General features: G+C 40.7%; 1 protein-coding gene across 9 annotated transcripts in view; it reads right to left on the reverse strand.

Moving 5' to 3' along the window:
- Positions 1-22,217, reverse strand: part of zfhx4 (zinc finger homeobox 4) — a 356,463-nt gene that overhangs the window by 25,077 nt on the left and 309,169 nt on the right. For all 9 annotated transcript variants that reach the window (XM_072571362.1, XM_072571363.1, XM_072571369.1 and 6 more), the window contains 4 exons: positions 14,515-14,645; positions 13,465-13,665; positions 8,919-9,039; positions 114-5,600 (listed from right to left, as the gene is read on the reverse strand). In XM_072571362.1, coding sequence (XP_072427463.1) covers positions 114-5,600; positions 8,919-9,039; positions 13,465-13,665; positions 14,515-14,645 — 5,940 coding nt within the window. The remainder of the gene's footprint in view (positions 1-113; positions 5,601-8,918; positions 9,040-13,464; positions 13,666-14,514; positions 14,646-22,217) is intronic.

Genomic DNA, 22,217 nt, shown 5'->3' on the forward strand with positions numbered 1-22,217 from the left:
CTGGAACTCATGTTGTGGAAAACTTGTATGTTGACAGATGTTTGGCAAGCACTTTTTGAGGCCCTATTTGTTTTATAAACTTTGAAAGAAATAAACATGACTGTGCAACTTACCTGTTGTGTTTTGCGGAAAACTTGGCAGTGAAGCAGGACCATTAACTCCAGGAAGAATGACTGGAGAAAGCCCCGAGAGGCCTGAATAGGATGTTGAAGCATTGAGACCATGCAATGCATTATTTTCCATTATGCTTTGCTGATGCAGAACTTGTTGCTGTGATGTTATGCCCAAAGCATCTGTAGCCTTCTTCAAACGATCCAACTCTTGTTGAGCCATCAACTGTCGGACAGTCGTAGGAGCAAGGTAATCCTTCTCCTTATCAAGCTGGCATCCTACCGTTTCTTTCACTTTGTTGATATGTTGCTGTGAGAAAATGTGATCTCTGATAGACAAACGGGCAGTGTACATAACACCACACAAAGAACATTCTGTTCTTTGTCCATCAGTTCCAGTTTGATTCATCATGAATGATTTTGCCATGTTTAACTTCAACTTTTTGTCTTTTGCTCGGGCATTCTGAAACCACACCTGGACAACTCTTTTGGGTAAATTAATTTCATTGCCAAGAAGCTCACATTCTTGCATCGTTGGTGTACGATAGTCAGAGAAGCATGACTTGAGGACTTTTAGTTGAAGATTACTCATTTGTGTTCTGAAGCGTTTCTGACCAGGCCGTTCACTGGATCGCGATGACGATTTAAGACTGCTGTGGCTCCCAAATGGACTTGGAGAACAGGGATCAGCGAGACTTGATGTCTCACTTCGGTCAACACTATCATCTACATCATTATCCCTTGAAATGAAGCTGAGAGAAGGGCTCGGTAAGCTGATGGAAAGTCTTTCATCATAATAATCAATTGAGGTTGTTGTAGCCATTACTGACAATTGATCACCAGCTATTGATGTTTTTAAATCATCTGAAGACTCAGTAACTTTACTCTCTGAAGTGCTAACTAAAATGTTTTCAGTTTCATTGTTTCCTTCATCTCCTGTACTTCCATCACTTATGGCTGTGTTAATAGATGATGTATCATCATAATCTGTCTTACTCTGATCAAAACTGACAACACCTGGGTTTACATTTGGACTTTCTGTGTCTTCGTTGCATTCTGATTTGAACAATGATGGGCTGAGGAGATGTTTTGGTGACATGTCTGCTGTTTTACTAACTGGTGTTGAAACAGAAGATGGTGCTTCATTTTCGCTCAATGCGTCAATCTTGGAAAAGAGTAACGTTGGAAACTCAAAATAATTATCTTTATTTGGGCTCTCACCATCGTCATCTTGTGGCATAATTGGGCTTGGTGGGAGGCTGTAACCTGCTTGTTTAGCTTCATGCCAATGTCGGGAACGAATGTGCGTTTCAAGTGCTGTCTTAGCTTTGAAGAGTGCTCGACAGAAAGGGCATCTTCTGTGAGATTGACTTGGACCGAGGGCACGAAACTGCCCCTTCCTTTCACGAGCTCGAGTGTTCTGAAACCAGACCTGAACCACACGTTTCTTCAGGCCTACCTCATTTGAAATATGATCTAACATCTTGCGAGTAGGATTAGAATCCAACAGGTACTTTTCATACAATATCTCCAGTTGCTCTGGAGTTATTGTGGTTCTGAGCCGTTTATCACGATGTGGTTCGTCCCCACTATTTGTGCCTTCTTTATCGTTTTGGTTGTTCTCCTCCTTCTCTTCCAACTTGCGCTTCACTGTTCCAGAAGCGGTATTGGAAGGAGTTGGAACTGATGAGCTTGTCTGTGAAGACATCTGTGCAAGAGGCCCAGGAAGCAACTGTCCTGCTATAAGAGGATTGTTCGGGTCAAAAATCATATAGGGCATATCTAACGATCTATCCAAGATTTGCGAATGAAGGAATTGATTCTGGGCTGCCAAGAAATGAATGTGCTGGTGCTCTTGCCAAAGTTCCAAGGTTGGAAAGGCATATTTACACTGGTCACATTGGTACTGTAATATTTGAGGAGGTAGACTGTTCTGTAAAGAGGTGACTGCTACAGACGGAGGGCCGGATGAAACTGTTGGTGTACTTTGAGGCTGTGAATGAGGCCGCATTAATTGTGTTTGGGATTGCTTTTGTTGTTGGGACTGAGGTGTTGTCGCCTGTGGCTCTGATGGAGGTGAAGATGTTAGCTTGGTCACTTGAGAGGGTTGAACAGCCTCAATTTGCTTTGGTTTCTCTCCTGGTAGGTTAGACTTAGGGGAACATTTGTCCATTTCCAGTTTGGGTGAAGGCATCAGAGGAGTACTAGAACCAGAGCTGGAACCTGACCCCATCATTGTTCCCAATGAAGGCTTTGATGAGTCCATTAGACCAGAACTGTCAGGATGATTTGACATCATTTGGTCTGTAGCATCCATTGAATCTTCTGTTTGGCTATCATCCTGACCATCATCATCTTCATCTTTGTAACACTGCTTCTTTTGATGTGTAATTAAATCAAAGATCCGTGGAAATACAACGTTGCATTTTTTGCACTGATATTGTAAATTACTAGTTCGTATGTAACGCTCATTGGTTAGTTCCCTTCTTTCACTGTCTTTAGCGTCTGCTTGGTTCTCAAAGCTCTTTCGTGCTTTTTGACGGGCATTCTGGAACCACACAACAATGACTCGAGTGGGTAGGTTCAGAACGGTGGATAGTTGTTCTATTTCATCATCTTTTGGATAAGCATTAGTGTCAAAAAAGTCCTGCAGAACCCTCAACTGGTAGTCGGTGAATCGCGTTCTAGATGATCGTTTATTTACTGTACCATCTGTCCTGTAATATTCTCCAGTATTCAAATACGTGTCATTTCTGGGTTCTTCCAACGTGGTAATTGGTGGGTTATTGAAATTGTATGGCGAGTCCTTATTTCTTTGCCTCTCTTTAAACAGGGTATTACGAAACCAATGCTTGATAACTTTCTGTGGAAGTCCCGACTTCTCCGACATTTCTTGAATTTGTTCTTCAGTTGGTGAATTATTGATGTCGAAATAAGTTCGTAAGACCTTTAATTGATCATCTGTGATTCTTGTACGTGGACGCTTGAATTGGTGGTGCTTGAGGAAATTGGGATCCAAGCCTAACTGCTGTTGACAGAGCTGGGTGAGGTCTGCAGATAAAGATTCCATGGTTGGAAGTTGCAAAGTGAGCTGGGGGGGCAAGGAAGAATGCTGCATCATAACTGGAGGGAAGAGAGGCAGATCCAAGGACACTGGCATCTGAACTTGGGGTTGTGAAGAAGGGGGAGGTGGGGGTGGTGGGGGAGGTGGAGGCGGCGGAGGCGGTGGCGGAGGCGGTAATGGCGATGGGGCAGATCCTTGGACTTTGCCATTCCCTGTGGAGGAAGGAGGAGGTGGTGGCGGTGGAGGAGGGGGAGGTGGTGGTGGTGGTGGAGGTGGCAGTGGTGTAGGTGCAGGTGACTCCGGCGAAGGTGGTGTTACAGGATACAATTTGTCATACGCTTCCCTATAATGGCATGCAAATATCTCCAGCTCTCCAAATGGGAAAAACTGGTAGTGAATATGCTCTTGGTGGCTCTTCAGAATCAGGATGTTCGAAAACAGCTTGCCACATGCTTCACATTCTAACTTATCAGTTTTCTCATTTTCACCATTCTTGCTTCTCTTCTGAACTTTCTGCTTGTTTTCATTGAACTGAATAACCAACTCAAAGCCAAAGTTTTCTAATAAAGCTTTTGCTGCATTTCCTCTTGCACCAGATGGAATACGAGGAGGTGGAAGCACAGTTTCTACTGATTTCTGTTTTTTTATCTCTTTATTTTCCTTTAAAGCTTCAGATTCATTTAAAATCTCATGTTGCGTCTTACTTTCTGCTATCTCCATTAATTCCTCAGTTTCTTTCTGGGAATAAGTGTCTTTTAACATTTGGGACTCGACAGAATTGAGAATATTTGGTTCCAGCTTTGATGGTTTAAGGGTTTGTTGCTGTTGCTTTTGCGTCTGTTGCTGAGGCTGTAAACCTTGATGCTGCTGTCCGTATTGCTGCTGAATTTGCAGTAACTGTTGCCCTTGTACTTGCTGCTTTAGATCTTCCAGCAGAGATCCTGTCATTGCAGACATTCCAAAGGTTCCCGAACCAGGCAGACCAAGCTCTGTGCTCAGATTAAATTCAGTACTTGGCAGATAAAAAGGAAAGAGAAACTGTGGTTGTTGTAACTGCAGTAAAGCTTCAGCTGTCATAGGGAAATGTGGTAATAATGCTGGATTCAGAAACTGAGGCTGGAAGAAAGCAGCTTGTTGCTGCAGTTCATGTTGAAGATGCATTTGAGCCTGGACTTGGGCTTGGGCCTGAACTTGGGCCTGAACTTGGGCCTGGGCCTGGGCCTGGGCCTGGGCCTGGGCCTGGGCCTGGGCCTGAGCTTGGGCCTGGGCTTGGGCCTGGGCTTGGGCTTGAGCATGAGCTGGCGCTGGTGACTGTGGTTGATGCTGGACAGAATGAGGAGAAATTGATTCTGTAAACTGTTTTTTGTTTGCTTCTTTGATATCTGTATTAACGTCTTTATTACTAATCGAGGCAATCCCAGGAGAATCTGTCGTCAATTGACCAGTAACCAGAAGATTACCACCACTGCCCACACTATTACTCCCACTTGCAGTTCCACAATTCCCTGCTTCCAGTTTGGCTGCCCTTGCTTTTGTCTGATGGAGCACAGATCTCATGTGAATTTCCAATGTTGAGCTCTGGCTATAGGCAACATTACATGTGTTGCACTTGTAGGGTTTGTTATCTATGCTGCTGTTAGTTTCTTGTGGAACTGGACTTGATGCCTCTTGTAGGACTTTCTTCAGCTTGTGCAGGTGTGATACTGAATTATAGTGAACCAAGAGAATGTTCTTCTGGGTGAAAGATTCTTTACACACTGTGCATTTATACGGTCGGGAGGGATCCAAAAACTTTTCCATGGTAAAATTTGGACCTTTCCGGAAAGGCAGTGTTCGTTTTGGTTCTGAACTTAAATCATCTAAAATAGAACTGCTGTCACTTCCAGTTGGACTGGCTTTCCCATCCTGATCAATTTCCTCTTCCTTATCGATTTCCTGTACCAGGATATTATCATCTTGATTGATAACTTCACTATCAGACCAGAACTCCCCATTTATATGATAACTTCCACAAATTTGTTGTATCTCGATTTCACTTAGTTCAGGGTGACTAGTTTCTAAGTGTCTCTTTAAAGCCAGAAATGTGCGGAAGCTGCGTTGGCAAAGACTACACATTGTGGCAGCCCGGATAGCGTGATACTGTGAATGAATCTGAAGTTTCTGCATGGTTTTGAAAGCCAGACTACATTGACTACAGCGATACTTGTATACATGTCTATCAGACACAGGCAGCTGTTGCCTTTTCTGAAGTTCGTTTAGTTGATCTTGAAGAGAGTCTGAACCCTTCAAATGCTGACTTCCATCCTTTTTCCAATCTCCAGTTTCTGAAGGATCTTTTGACATCTTCTGCTCCTCATTTTTTGACTCAATTCCGGACTTTGAGTTGTCGGAGACTGTATAAACTTTTCCCTCTGACGAATATTCACCTATTTAACAAAAACTGATATCAGGTGAAAGGAACAAAAAGGATACAATTCAAATTGCTGTGAAATTCGCAAATTGAAATCTAGAGAAGGCTGTCATATCTCTAGCATTCGCTCTTTCATATGGAAACAGTTGCAACAGCCATAAAAATAAACCCACTCTGGTTTTCTCTGGGTAAAGCACCAAGAATGAAATATCATTTTATTCTGCTAACATGTTACTCTAAATGCTTCTTACCATAAGTTTGTTTCTGTCACTTTTAAGCCATCTTAAGCCATGGAGACATTTTAAGATCGATCTGAGAGAATGGGTCAGAAATACTACTCTGAGGAAAACGTTCCAAGATTCTGGATTCTCCCACTTGTACCTTCAAGCTTTTGGCAGGTTGAGAACAGAGCATGATTTGTTGTGGTCAATATAGGGTGGACTACTGGAGGGGTTTAAAAACGTTCCCAAACATTTCCTATAACTCTTGAGGGACCAGTGGGTAATCAAAAGTCCTAGTTCCTTCTATCATGAGAAGCATTTGTAGGCCAGTGCTAACAAGGTGGAAACTTGGGAGATTCAGGTCTTGCCACAAATTATCAATGTTCAAAGGCCTCAATTTAAAATCAGAACCAAAGTTCCAAACTCATGTATGGTACATAAGTTTAGATGATGATAATCAAGTCTTGAATTATGGTTTGAACCTATGACATTGTCACTTGCAGCTAACAACTAAAGTGAAATAGAAAATACTGTACATTACATCTAAGATGTCCCAAAACTTTTCATATCCAATTGGTTACTCAGAATTTGACTTCATAATATGAACATGAATGGATCATGAATATTTTTGATTTATACGAATCAATCTCTTCCTCCTCTTCCCCAATCTTCCTCAGCTTGTGTACATGCTGATGATATTCCTAGTACATTTCAAAATCTATGTCCTGACAGAACAATTCAGTAACTCTGAGAAGTACATTTCCAAATTGTCGCAGGACGTGACCGCAACCATTTGATTTATAGCTCCACAGGTAAAGAAAATTCAACCTTTCGAATACAGATGCTAATTAAAAACTCTGTTCAACTCTAAGAAACTATTGTAAAAAGAATAGTTTGTAAAATCCATGGATGAGATTGGATATGAATGTTGTGTACATTATCTAGTTTTACTTTACAGATTATGCTATCTTGTCTTAAGTGCCCATAAATTAATTGATTATTTGCCTCATTATACTTTCTGCATTACAACAGTGACTACACCTGCAAAATATTTCATTGATTGCAAAGTATAAAGAAGTCATAAACAAACTACAGAAATGCAAGTTATTACTGCTTGAGATTTTAGTCTAACAGTCACTGTAACTCCAATAATTCATTGTATGTGAAACACAGATGTGATAACACATAAATGAAAATCTTGTCAGATAAAATTGTTCAGTATTAAATCATCCAATTAACAATATTCATTACAACAAAATCCACTACTTCAGTTCTCCACCATTGAGTACTTCTGGCACTTAAACCTCTGCAGCCCAAAGCTGAAGACTTCACTGCCACTTGGATGGAATTAATTTCTTCAGTGACTTCAAGATTTCCTTGCTCCTTATTTGCTGAGTGCTTCAAGTTGACAGGTTTAGAACTTTGGATTAGTGGTGCTGGAAGGGTTTTTGCCCGAAACGTCGATTTCGCTGCTCGTTGGATGCTGCCTGAACTGCTGCGCTCTTCCAGCACCACTAATCCAGTATTTGGTTTTCAGCATCTGCAGTCATTGTTTTTACCTAGGTTTAGAACTTTCCCTGCTGTAACCTCCTCCCTGACACTCCCACAGCTTCTCTTCTCTCCTTCGCAGCCTGTCTGCCCCCTCCCTCTGTAGATGCCTCCTCACCTACCACAAGCCTCTCTAACTTCTGCTTCTCTGGTCCTCAGGTCTCGGGGTAAGGCAACCACTCATCTTTTGCTGGTTTGTCAGCAACAAGACTGAGAGCTGCATGATGGTGCAGTGGTTAGCACTGCTGCCTCACAGTGCAAGGGAACAGGGTTCAATTCCAACCTCAGGTGACTGTCTGTGTGGAATGTGCACATTGTCCCCATGTCTGTCTGGGCTTTCTCCAGGTGGACTGGTTTTATCCCACAGTCCAAAGATGTGCAGGTTATGTAAATTGGTCATGCTAAATTGACCATAGTGTCGAGAGGTGTGCAGGTTAGGTGGGTTAGCCATGGGAAATGCAGGGTTACAGAGATAGGGGGTGGGTGGGGGTTGGTCTGGGTGGGATACTCTTTGGAGGGATTGGTATGAATTCAATGGCACAAATACCCTGCGTCCACACTACAGGGATTCTGTGTCATTGGCAGATTGGTTCCTTACTGATTCTGTCATTCCTATTTAACAGAGATGACATTTCTATGATTGACAAGTTTTTACTTTCTTCAGCCTTTGGGGTCAAATTCCCCTTCCCTTGTTTCCTTGTACATTTTCACATTAAACCTATACCAACAAGAGCTCCGTAGATCACAAAAAAATCGAAAGCGTCTGGAATTATCTGCAGTAATTCCCTTGCTACAAATCTGCCTGGATCCTTATTAAAGAACCCATTGGTTAAGTCAGAGCTTTTTTTTTTAACAACTTCTCATTTTAAGATTCACAACCTGAACACCATCTGTGCATTTATTACATGCCATTGCAAAGTCCAGGCTGTCATCTCCAACTGTTAACGGATGAATTTCAGTAATGCTTTGCAAATACATTTTTTTTGAAAAGGAGAAACTATACAACCACAGCCTCAAAAGACTCATCCCGAGGGGCGATAACAGAAGTGGTAAGGAAATAAACAACTTCTCTAGTCTTAAGAAATGAAGGAAGACCATGTTAATTTTATACACAAAAAAGAAATTGTACAAACTCTAGAGCATTTGACACTGGAACCAGTAATGTTTAACCTTCAAATAGAGTCATAGGGATATGCAGCATGGAAACAGACCCTTCAATTCAACTGTCCATATCGAACAGATATCCCAACCAATCTAGTCCCACCTGCCAGCACCCAACCCAAATTCCTCTAAACCCTTCCTAAACATATACCCATCAAGATGCCTTTTAAATGTTGTCATTATACCAGCCTCCACCACTTCCTCTGGCAGCTGATTCCACACATGTACCACCCTCTGTGTGAAACAGTTGCCCCTTAGGTCTCTTTTATATCTTTTCCCTCTCACCCTAAACTTATGACTTTTAGTACTGAACTCCACCCACCCCAGGGAATTACCAAACTGTTAATTTGTCTCTATGGGGATAGCTTCTTTACAAAGCTAGCCACCACTTTCACAGAGCTTACCAAGCGATTTACCCGATTCCTCTGTGGTTACAGTTGCAGTATTATTAAGAAAGCACTGCATTTTCTCTGAAGCGGTTGAGGACAATATGCTGGTGGAGTTCATCCCATCTGGAAAAGACACCTTTAAAAGAAACACACAATAAGACTCCTTTATCATCTCAGAGTATCACATACAGCATCTCTTAAAACAAAAATTTGCATGACACATTGTGCTGGAAACAATTATATGTATTTCATTTAACAAAACCAAAGTCATGGTGAGAAGGAATCTTGCCAATGGGACTGAAGGAGCAGATCGAGGAATTTCTATTGGTCGTATCTTTAGGTAAGCCAATAACTAAAATATTTTTGATCTGCTACCTTTCATTGAATACAGTCTCACAGTCATTGCAACCTGAGCAGGAGGCACAGTATGTGCTGCCTCTCATATCCAAAACATTGCATATACACAGAAAGCTAACATGATTTTCTGTGGTAGATGCTTTGCTGGATGAGACTCTTCTGATACAATCTCCTAAGGACAAAGTTCCATTACTTCAAGATCTGACTGATAGATATATTATGACATTTTTAGAAGGCCTGCTATCCATCCTTGTTTCTCACTCCATAGGTCATAGGAAATCTTGAGAGAATTTAGATTAAGAGGAGAATAGATGCTGGTCTTTATCATTTGTTGGACCAGACCATACATCTGCACATGTGCAAAGCCAACTGCAGTTGACTGTGACCTGAAACGTGGCTGTAATTCCTTACAGAACGCTCCAATCTAACTAACAGCAGTTCATCACTTTTCTCTACTTTGTTACTTATCCGTGTTGCGATGCTCCTTTGTTCCATGGGTTTCAATGTTGTTAATGAAGCATTAAAGAAGCATTTTATTGAACACCTTCTGCAAGTCTACATTCCCACAAAATGCACTGCCTTTGTTATCCCTCTCCATCACTTTATCAAACAACTCAATCAATTTCTCAAAACATTTGCTGTCAAAAATGAAAAAAAAAGGAGAAATTACTGGAGAAACTCAGCAGTTCTGACAGCATCTGTGTGAGTGGAATGGGGAGTTGTGGCGTGATCAAATGGAGAACAGTGTTCATGGTCTGAAATTGATGGACTTCATGTTAATTTGTGAAGGCTGTAAATGAGGAGCTGCTCCTTCAACTTGTGTCAAGCTTCTGTGGAGTCCTGCAGCAGGCCCAGGACAGAAACGTTCACATGTATTCCTCAGGCTACTGACTTCCATGAAGTCTTCAGCTGAATAATCTTTATATCTTTGCTCTTGAGCTTCTTTGCCAAGTTCAGACCTGCAGTCCACAAATTAGTCTTTAGTCTACTAATCTTCACAACACCTTCCAGTGCATTTCCGGAGCACCCCAGATACTCAGCCATGGAATCGTTATCTTGTCATCTCATGTAACATCACCTAGAAACTGGTTACCAGCACCCATCTGTTTTAATGTGGTGACCATTTGCAAATATCTCAATTCGTCTTCTTTAGTTTTTCTTCACTAACTACTTTTGCGGTCTCTTCAACATGAGCATGGGTCTCTGCTTTAAGTTGTTAAGTCTGGATTTTGTGTGAACCAATCCTTCTTCTGAGTTGAAGCCCAAGTTCCTTGTTCCTCCCTGAAACAATGTCACTTCCACGGTAAAGACTCAGATCTGCTCCATCTTTTTTGATAGTTCCAATGCCTTCACCTAGGCTAAGATTTTGTTACACTGCACTGCAGTTGGATATTTGGTTGGAACACAGCATTGTCCCTGCCATCCTTTAAATAACACTGGTACATTAATTTTCGCCTATCCACAAGCAACATCTGTTAGAAAATACTCACCTGCTATTACAGCCCAAATGCTGCCATTCTAAGTATTTTTCTGTATATTTCAAGAATGTTGGTATAACCTAGGACTACTTCCTTCATTTGTTCATGAAACAGGAGCAATGTTGTCCACCTCCAATTCCCTGAGACACAGTAAAATACAAAGGTAGAAAAGGGTTGTCTTGTTGGTGTTCAAATATGCAGTCTGAAGCCCATCTCAGGGTGAAATCTGATATCAAGATTGCAAATTGTCCAAATTTTTTTTTCCATGCAGCTTCAGCAAATGGAGAACCAACCATTGAACACACATACTTTTGTTCTGCCAGTGTCCTTTGTTTTACATTTAATCACCTTAAAACCCATTGCTTTTCCCAATGACTACAAAACTTTTTTTTCATACTGGCCATCTTGCCACATGATTTAACATCATCTGTGAAAAAAAAACTTCCACCACATCAGCAGTTTAAATAGATGACTCTGTGGACTGGACTTTATTCAAGGGGGCAGGAAAATTAAGTTTAGAAACTGCCCAACCAAGCAGACCAATTTCCTTTTAGAATAAAAATGCCTCCCTCTATATATATTCCCCAAGTAGGAAGAAGGTAACCTTTCACCTCAGGAGCGGTTGCAGATGGAGTACTGAGCTGGCTGACTAGGAGGCCCACATTAATTCTCCAGGTTTTGGTTGATTTCAAGACTCTTCAATCTTCAAGCCCTCCTTATATCTCCCTGTATGGTCCATTTCCATATTCCTTCTATGCTTTTCCCACTCTCCAAGTCCACTCCACTATGTATAAGAACCATTGAGCCTTATAATTAGTGGCAATTCTTTGACACACTCTTGGGGAAAAAAATCGTGGTTACAAAATTGCTGTTCTTACAAACTTGTAAAAGTGTCAGTCAGTGAAAGCCATTCATGATATTAATAAAAGATGTTTCACTTGACTTCATACCTCTTAACTTTGCCCAAATAAACATGACAATCAAACAAATAATAGCTTATCACAACATCAAAGATGGCAATCAAAGCAAAAACTTTAGTTCCATCTGTGTAAACAGACCCCTGCTGACTTAATTCATAAATGAGGCAGAGAGTTCAGTCAAACATTCATTATAAGGACATGTAGAGACATAAAAATCTAGCCATCTGTCTCTGCTCATAATGAGATCATCTGGCAAATGTATCACCGACTAAAGGAGAACAACTCCTGAGGTATTTGGTTCTAAACTTCCCAGCTCTGTGACGGAGAAGGCAAAAGGCATGATTTCTGTGAGTGGGCTGACTATTCACACCATAACAAACTGATACATAAGGGGTAAGGCAGGGATCCCAGAACTGAGTCTGCCATTTAAAATCTTCCTTCATTTCATCGATAGACAGATGCATGAATATCTAAGGGCGAATGACCTCAGATTGAGGTTCTCTCTCTCTTTCAGCTTTTTAATTGGTGATATTTTAAAAAAAAATGTAAATCAAGGGTAGATTAACTGGTTAATAAGACCAGGAATTTCCTCAGAGATACTTCTAGGGCTTCCACTGGTGAAGTCATGGGAACAGTGGCCAGGAAATTCCCAGGTTTAATTTTCTGAAAATTCAAATAAGTATAACTATAATTACCAAACAATTTGGCTATTTCCTAAAAAGGATCCAATAGATGCAATGTGTTGTTTCTAAATTATTGTGATCTGAATAATAATAATATACATTAAATGCGCTGTTGACAAACAAATCAGACCATTACTAATGATTTTGCCCAATTAATGTATTCTTCCCTAGTTCATGCCTCACCTTACTTAAACATCACATATACAATGCCTATGTTGATTAAACCTTTAAAAGCACTAACTTCTTGATATCTTTAGGATGTATCTCATCAGTCTTGGAGAGACATTTTAAATATTTTTAAAAATATTTCCATGGCCTCAGTATTCACACAGCTTAGATTGTATGGTCAGGCCTCTGGAGTGGTTCTTGAAGCCACATAATTCAGAGGCAGCAGTGGTGTCACTGAGGCAAGAATGACACTTAAAGCATTCACATCATATGGTACTTCTCCTCATTTGTCTCATCACACTTCTACATAAACTGTCTCCTTAAAATACTTTCTTATCTTGAAAATATTTTTTCCTTACAAGCATTTAAATTATACTGTTTACAACTTACTTTTCTATTGGCCTATTTACCTATTTTTAATGCCCATTACAGTTATCTTCAACTGCCCTTTAAATAATCAGTAGTACTCACAATTCTCACTCTTATTCTTTATAAACAATTCTGCTCATTGCTTAGGTGACTTTTAATTTTGTCTTCAGCAACCTCTTCATGGATCTTATTCTATTGCTTGCTTTCTCCTATGAATGAATTTCCTTTTCAAATTCATTAAAATAGACTTAAAAAGCTTTGTAGTATGTAGAAAGCAAAAACATTTATTCCTAACATACAAGAATATTTATATATTTTACCGCACAACAACGACCGCTGTTTTAGCTTTAAATGGGAAAATCTGGACCAGCACGTCAACCCCTCTTGATGTATGATGCTTAAGAAGTAGTGCAGTTCATCCAAAAGCAAATCAGTAATTATCTCACAGTATAAATCACCACAGAAATACATTACATTCTGAAAAGGGCAATAAACTCTGCAGCTTATATTTCAAATAATGAAGCATTTTAATTTCCAAGTCTGGAGCCAAAAGCTCCTCGACTGAGATACACTTTAAACTGCTTACAGTCATAAGTAGCTTCTCCACACAGTCAGGTGCCACACTGTGCAAATGGGTCAGGTGCAGCTGTAGATGAATCTTGTTGCTGAGGACATCTTGACAGAGAGGGCAGCAGATGACCGGCTGCATGGAATGCTGGGACATGACATGTATCTGAATCCTGTTTCCATCCTTACTGTTGTAATTACAGTACGGACACTGGTAGAGCTGTAACCAAATTGCATTTAATAACATATATATTAAAAACTGGTGGCATATAACACACAAAGTTTCTCTCTTTTAGCTTTTTAAGACAAAATCATTTTGCAGTGAGAAATTACGAGCACATTAATAAAGCAAAGTCAGATTGAATATGCTTATTTCTTCAAGAAAACGGGGCCAGTATGGGGATTGACAAAGAAAAAGCAGCGAACCAAATTGTTCTTTTTAACAGTAAGATTTTAAATTGTTTCATTAAGAATCATGAAATATTGGACTTTTATGTCAGATATTGTTTTCAGTACTCTCAAATGGATTCCTGTTTATGCTGCATACATTTCAAAAACTAAGAAGCTCTCTTGAAGTGATAATTATAAACAGAACACTTGATGGTAGCACAGGAGGGATATCAACTGAACTAGCAACCCTGTAGCTGAGGCTAATGTTTTTAAAAAATGGATTCAAAGCTAGTGTAATTGAAATTTAACTAATACAATCATGAATTGAAAGCAAATCTATCAATGAACAATGATTTTTTTCTAAACCCATCCAGTTCACTAATGCCATTAAGGGAAGGAAATCTGCCCTTCTAAATACGCAGCAATGTGGTTGACTCTTAACTGCTCTGAAATGGCCTTGCAAGCCACTCAAATCCAGAGCAATTCGGGCAACAATTCTGACCTTTATCAGGGTTGCCCACATCCCACAGACAAAAACAAAAAGGATTTGCCAATAAAGCTTTCATAAATAAATAATTTCATGGGAAATACTTTGGTGAGCAATCTCTTAAAGAAAAATGATAAATAAAACAGACCAGAGAGAAAAAAACAAACAGTGGAAAATGGTTTTGTCTCTTACCTGGTCCTGACTGGGTTTGTTGCTACCAGCAGAGTGAGGTCTCTTGGAAGCGAGATCATCTCCTCCCTGTGGCAGTGACCGGTCTCCCACTGCAGAACTCTCTTGAGGTTCTGTACTTAGCGCAATTGTTCCTGTTAAACCAATGAAACATATCAGGATGTGAGTGTACTCAAATTGCAATTCAGCAAATCAAACCTGTTATTTCAATAAATGTCCTTCAATTTTAAAAACTGGTGAGCATTTAACCTATTATGCAAAGAGGCAATCTTTACAATGCTTCCATTTTCTTACAACTATACCTCTGGGAGTATACGTAGTTGTCTAAAAGAAACATATGCAGGAGCAGCCAGCCTGTCACACTACCTTGTTTAGTACTCACTACTTCTTGAGGAAAGAAGAAACATCACACATGTCGAAGTACAATTCAATACGTCATCTTCAAATTAGTTCATTCATCCTTGTATACAAATAGTGCTCCCAAAAATTATTTGGTTTTGGTTCTTCTCCACCACAGTTGTGAATGGGTAGCAGTTTATAAGCCCCTTCGACTAGTGGGGCAGACAAACAGACAACAAACGAAAAAAAACAAACACACACACACACACACACACAATTCTTGCATCTTAAGTCACAAGACACTGAGTGTCAATTTAAGAGAACTACAAATACCCAAATAAGGTGATGGCAAACAGAAGTATATATTTAAACAGGAAGCTCGCACCAAAACATTTTGTATGCATTTAAGTCAAAGGAATAAGTGACAGCATAATATTTAAACTTGAACCAAATGTTTCCTCATTTCATAAAATTTACACAAAAAATATTGCAAAAGCAGACCAACTTGACAATAATTGCTTTTCAATTGTTTAGTTAATTACTCACTAGCTTGGAAAATTAATCAGTTTTGTACTTGCAATCCAGATTGCTGAGTCGTCAATGTGATTCAGTTCAGAAAACTGCATTTAACACATAAACATTAAACACTTAAATGTTTATGTCTGCAGTGCAATCCTAGATGCTCAGTTGTGGTCATTTGATTTACCCCAGTAATGAAGATCATTCTATTATCCTTGTGAAATTCAAACTCAATTCTATTTTCATTGATGGACTGTAGAAATAACTGGCTATGGTCAGCATTTACTGGGCATTCTTAATTATCTTTCAGAAGGGAGTTGTGTGCTGCCTTCCTGAATCACAAACCTGCGAAGACAAGGATTTGGATCCAATGGCCATTAAACAATGATGATTCCTGGGTGGCATGGTCTCTCAGTGGTTAGCACTGTTGTCTCAGAGCACCAGGGACCCGGGTTCACCCGCCTTGGGTGACTATCTGAATGGAGTTTGCACGTTCTCCCCGTGTCTGTGTGGGTTTCTCTGGATGTTCTGGTTTCTCCCACAGTCCAAAGATGTGGAGATCATGTGAATTGGCCATGCTAAATTGCCTATATAGTGTTAGGTGCATTAGTCAGGGGTAAATGTACAGGAATGGGTCCGGGTGGATTACTCCTTGGAGGGTCAGTGTGGACTTGTTGGGCCGGATGGCCTGTTTCCACACTGTAGGGAATCTAATGATGTATTTCCAGGTTAGGGATTGTATGTGACTAAGAGGGAAATGTTGGTCCATAAGTGAGGATTTTTAATCAAAGGACTGAAAAAGAAGGGGAGGCGTTTAATACAGGGATAATTCAATTGTCATATAGACTGGGTTAACCAGGTCAGCACTAATGCAGTGGAAGATGAATTCCTGGTGAGTGTTTTTGAGGTGGGTTTGAGCTGGAACAGTATGTTGAGGAGCCAAATGAGGATCAGACTATTTGTACCATGTGAAAAGGCTAATTAACAACCTTACCACTGGGAAGTAATGACCATAATATGCTCGAATTTTGTGTAATATTTGAATGCAATATAGTTCGTTCTGAAATTAGGGTCTTAAATCTCAGCAAAGGAAACATCAAGGGTCATGATGACTCAGGTGGATTAGGAAAAGACACTAAAAAGATTTGGTGGCAGAGAGACAATGGTTAGTGGTTAAAGAAACACTATAAGTTCTACAACACCTAAAGGGAAAGGTGATTCAACTATAGTTACTGAAATAAATCAAAGATCAATTAAATCAAAGCAAGTGGCTTAAAAGTATGAAAAATGGTGGCAAATTTGAGGATTGGGAGCAGTGTGGGATGCAGCAAAGGGGGATCCAAGAGACTGATAAGGAACGGGAGGGAGAAAGAATATGAATGCAAGCTAGGGAATGAATGAATGAATGATTTTGGTTTTGGTGTTCTGCTGAGAAAAAGAAAGCAAAATACTTTTCCACTGTCGCCATGATCAGGCACCATTTTGAATAGTTTAAGAATAAGAAAAAAAAGGAAAGGTATAGCTTAAAGAGAGTCCAACAGTCCTGAGCCAACTCATCAGCAATGATGCCTGCACGACCATCCCTCCTCCACTGCCTTGCTCCGTCTACACCGGACCCAACAAACGCCAAAGTCGCCACTCATCAGGCACCACCTTTCCCCGCTGAGCCAATTCTCCTCCATCACTGCCTCGCCACTAATGTTAGAGTTGCGACTATTAACCGCTGGGCCCACCTCGACACCTTGATGCCCATCAACCATGCTTCGTTGCTGCCAGTAATGGCCCCGACTAACAGAAGCATAAAGGAGCATAAAGGCACTTTAAAATATCCTATTGATGTGAGAAATGAAAAATATCAACAATGATAAATGTGGGCCCATTACAGGAGCAAGTAGGAGAATTGGGAAATGAAGGAGAAACTAAACAGTTATTCAGTCTCTATCTGCACCAATAGGATACAGAAAATCTCAGGGTACCAAGGGATTTGTGTAACTAATCCAAATTACTAAAGAGGTAGTACTTGAAAAAAAAATACCTTGACTGAGGGTCGATAAATCTATTTGATTAGATGTGTTCAAGCAAATAGCAAGAGAGCTATTGGACACATTGTGTTCCTTCATAAATCTATAGATTCTGTAAAGGGCCGAGCTGACTAGAATGAAGTAACTGCTTAAAAGAGAGAGAGAGAGGGAGCATGGAGAACTACAAATTGATTACCTTGATGTTAGCAGTTGGGAAACAATAGCATATGTTATTAAGGATGTGAGAACTGAACATAGAGTCATAGAGATGTACAGCATGGAAACAGACCCTTCGGTCCAACTTGTCCATGCTGACCAGATATCCCAACCCAATCTAGTCTCACCTGCCAGCACCCGGCCCAGATCCCTCCAAACCCTTCCTATTCATATACCCATCCAGATGCCTAATAAATGTTGTAATTGTACCCGCCTCCACCATTTCCTCAGGCAGCTCATTCCATACACCTACCACCCTCTGTGTGAAAATGTTGCTTCTTAGGTCCCTTTTAAATCTTTCCCCTCTCACCCTAAACCTTTGCTCTCTAGTTCTGGACCCGTCCACCAAAGGAAGAGACTCTTTGTCTCTTTAACCTAATTGGAAAAGGATGGCAAAATTGGGAAGACTCAACATGGATTATGAAGAGGGAATCACAATTAAAAAATAAAGCTTTTCTGAGGATGTTAATTGCATCTTAGACAAAGAAGAACCGATGGATGTGGTGCATTTAGGCTTTCAGAAGGCTTTTGATGTGGTCTTGTGCAGGTATTTAGTAAATAACATAAGAGCATGTCGGATGGGGTAGAGGGGGGAATATACCAATATTGATGGAGAATTGGTTGAGAGAGAAAGCTGTGTGTTGGAATAGAAGGATCATTCACAGGATGGCAGGTTCTGCAAGGATCAATTCTATGTCCACAACTGTTCACATTCTACATCAATGGTTTGGAGGTGGAATGAGTCAAAATATTTCCAAATTTACTCATGACATCAAATTGCTTTGGAGCTCAACGTGTGAGGAGAATGCAAGCTGGATTAAGGAAAATTTGGAAAGGCTAAGTGAATAGGCTAGAACACGGCAGATAGAACAGAATGTAAATAAGTGTGAAATGATTCACTGTAATACAAAAGAAAAGAAAAACAGAATATTTCTGAAATATTGGGAGCTTGGGAAGTGTGGATGTCCAAAATGATTTGTCTTCTTTCCGATGAGTCAAGCATGCAGGTCATCAAACAATTAGAATTAAAAACTATATGTTGGCATTCATCCAAGGGGCTTTTTGCTCAGAGGTCAAGATATTTTGCTGCAGTTGTAAGAGTTTTGCTGAGATCTCATTGACTAATGTGTGCAGCTTTGGTTTCCTTATCTAAGCAAAGATATACTTGCCATACATGGACTACAAATGAAGGTTCACCAGAGTATTCCATGGGATTACAGGATTGTCTGATGAGGAGAGGTTGAGGAGATTGGGTCTGCATTCTCTGGCATTTTGAAGAATAAGAGGGGACCTCACGGAAACTTAACTCATAAGCATAAGGACAGAAGAAATAGTCATAGGAGTAGACCATTCGGCCCCTCAAGCCTGCTCCTGCTTTTCAACAATGGCATGTCTGAGCTGCTCCCGGCCTTAACTCCTCTTTCATGCCTACTCTTCAATTTCCTGATACTTCGAACATCTACCCATCTCCTCTTGAAATACTTTGTGATCTCACTCCACAACTATGTGGGATAGAGAATTCTAGACATTTACCACCCTCTGGGAGAAAAAGTTATTTTCATCTCAGTTTCTGTAACTATGCCCCTAGTTTAAGACTTCCCCATGACTGGAAACATCTTCTCTATTTTAAAACCTGCCAAGCCCCCCACAGAATCAGTGTATGGACCATAAGACCATAACACGTAAGAGCAGAAGTGGGTCATTCTGGCCATTGACTCTGTTCTGCTAATCAATGAAATCGTGGCTGATATGATAATCCTCAATGTCACTCTTCTGCCTTGTTCCCATAAACCTTGATTCCTTTCCTGATTAAAAATCTGTCTGAGAATTGAATATACTCAAAATGAACTAGCCTTGACAGTCCTTTGCAGTAAAGAATTTCTCTCCAGACTGAGTACACTTAGTAAAAACATTCGTCCTAATCACTCTCCAATAGGTAACTCCTTACTCTATAGATTTTGGTTCTAGACTTTCCCACAAGTATAAACAACTTTTCTGCACCTACCGTCTAAAACTCCCTCAAAATCTCATCATTCAACAAGGTTCTTTGCAGGACCAAGCAACACAACTGTCCTCATCAGTAAATCCTTCCAGACCCAGAATCAGCTTCATGAACTTTGTCTTGTCTGCCTCCAATGCCAGTGTATCTATCCTTACACAAGGGGGCTAAAACAGTGCACACAATTCCTGTTGAGGTCTAACTATTGCCTTGTCTCAACTTAGCAAGACCTTACTAATTTTATACTCTATTCTATTTGAAAAAACTCGAAAAATTCCATTTACCTTCCTGATTATCCACTGAAGTTTTGGGATTCATACCTGAGGACTGGTCCCAAACCTCTGCTTTGTAGCTTTTTGCTGTCTTTCCCCATGTATAAAAAAAAAATCATCCTCAATTTTTCTTGTCCAAGTGCCTAATCTCACATTTTCCCTTATCATTTTCCATCTGCCATTGTTTTTGCCCACTCGGTTAAACTGCAATTAGCCCTCTGTAGATTTTGTGCCACCCCTCAACTGGCTTCCCACCTATTTTTGTGTCATCCACAAACTTAGTGATAGTATGTTTGCTTCTGTCATCCATGCCATTAGAACAGAATCTAAGTAATTGTAGTTCCAACCATCTGCACCAACAACTTGCAATCAGAGGAGGTATTCTGAAGCTTGGCACGAGGTAGGTGACAGAGATTTCACATCTTACTGTCTTTGCTGCAGAGACCAGTATCTATTCCCCTACAAGTGCTCTCCCCTATTACTACATTTCTTCTTCCACTTTAATGGCACTCTGGACCATGATGCAGTGGCCGTGGTTAGTCGAATCATCCTGTCTGAAGTCTACACTGTCATTTACGCTCAGAGCAAGAACCTCATACTGATGAGATAAGGTCACTGTCTGAGACCTCTCCAAAGCTAAATCTTAGATCCACAACCTGTGTCTCTTGCAGTCATATCCTCTTGTCCCTGACCGTAGTCCAAATTTGATTTATGATGTGTCACAATGTGGTGGCTACTTGCCAACTCTCAGCCCAAGTTTGAACATAGTCCAGACCTTGTTGCATATAGGTGGCATCATGATGCAAGAAATTGCAAATGGAATTTAATATTTGGAAACTGTGGGTGAATATCCCAATCACTGACTGTAAAATGGAAGGAAGGAGGGTGATGTAACAGCTGAATATGGTTGGGCTTAGGACCTCACCCTGAAGGAGTCCTGCAGGGATGTTCTGGGAGCTTTTTGCTAGGTATGATTCCAATGAGAAATTATCTCCTGATTCACATCAGGCAGAGGTTTACAATTTTCAGTTGAAATATTCTTTCTGAGTGAAGCTCATGAAACCTGGTCAGTCATGGCATGGAATGACATTTTCTCATGCAATCTTCTGTCCACACCTCATCCATTAGGCAGCCTGGCTATTGGGAACGTTTTGAATGGGAAGTCAATACCAATGTTTGTGGCACCAATTTTGAAGCCCAGTTGCACACACTTCAGATATTGCAAGCCAGGAACTGGCCCTCTTCCTGTGTTGTCTGAATCAGGAAAGGAAAGCTGTCTCCTCACTGCTGACAGGGACTTGGAAGTGGTGGAGAAGAAGATAATCCAAACGTCGATTTCAAAGCTACTTGGATGCTGCCTGAACTGCTGTGCTCTTCCAGCACCACCAATCCTTTTTCTAGCTGACCCACCACAGCAGGCCACACCATCAGTCCCAGGCAACCGAGACAAACTACAGCCCTGTGTCCTGAGTGAAAGTTGGACAAATAACAATCATTATCACAGACAGCACATCAACTCGGTGACTCTCACTAGATCATCCTCCCAAAATACCAACCCTTCCTGTCCTCTGTGCTTCCCATTCACTCACTGGGATACCTCCCCACCTCTCTTGCCCGTCATCACCTCCGACTGTTCTCGCATCCACTCTCATCATATGTAATCCTTCCTTTCATGTGAAGACTGACTAATACCCTGGATTAATGTCTCAACAGCACTTTGCGGGCATGGTGCTGCAGATGCTGGGTGGTGGGGGTTGATGAGAAGGAGGGCCATCCTCCTGTTACAAGAGGCAAAGCTACCAGCTCAGCCAGTCCTGCCTCAGATTAGAAGGTGCACGGTGGGATAGTAAACTAGTGACTTGAACACTGGAACATCCTAGCAGTGGTAAATACCTCCGCCTCTCCTGCCACGCAATTCCATGAGAAAGACACCCGAGGGTGCTTTCAAGGAATGCATGTGGTGAAGAGTTGAAGATAGCATGATAAAAATTTCCATGAGTCATGATGGATTGAGGCCATGAATCCCAGCTGACAAAACTCTATCTGAAAATGGAAAAATTCCACCCTGGAATTCTCTCTCCACAGATGCTGACTGGCCTCTGAGTATTTCCAGCATTTTCTATTTATACTTCAGATCATGAAAATCCAAAATATTTCACTCTCGCAATAAATGTTCAGCATGCGGCATTTAGAAAGTGTGTTTAATTTCAATTTAAATTGAGAAAAGATGTATCCCTCAATGCAAACTAATGCTGCTGTCATCAAAACCCACTTGTGTTGATAAAAATGGCACATTACCACAGCTGAATTAGTTGGCTTTTAGTCACTGGAAGGTTTTGC

This window comes from Chiloscyllium punctatum, chromosome 5 (genome assembly GCF_047496795.1).
Source record: "Chiloscyllium punctatum isolate Juve2018m chromosome 5, sChiPun1.3, whole genome shotgun sequence".
NCBI classification, from domain to species: domain Eukaryota; kingdom Metazoa; phylum Chordata; class Chondrichthyes; order Orectolobiformes; family Hemiscylliidae; genus Chiloscyllium; species Chiloscyllium punctatum.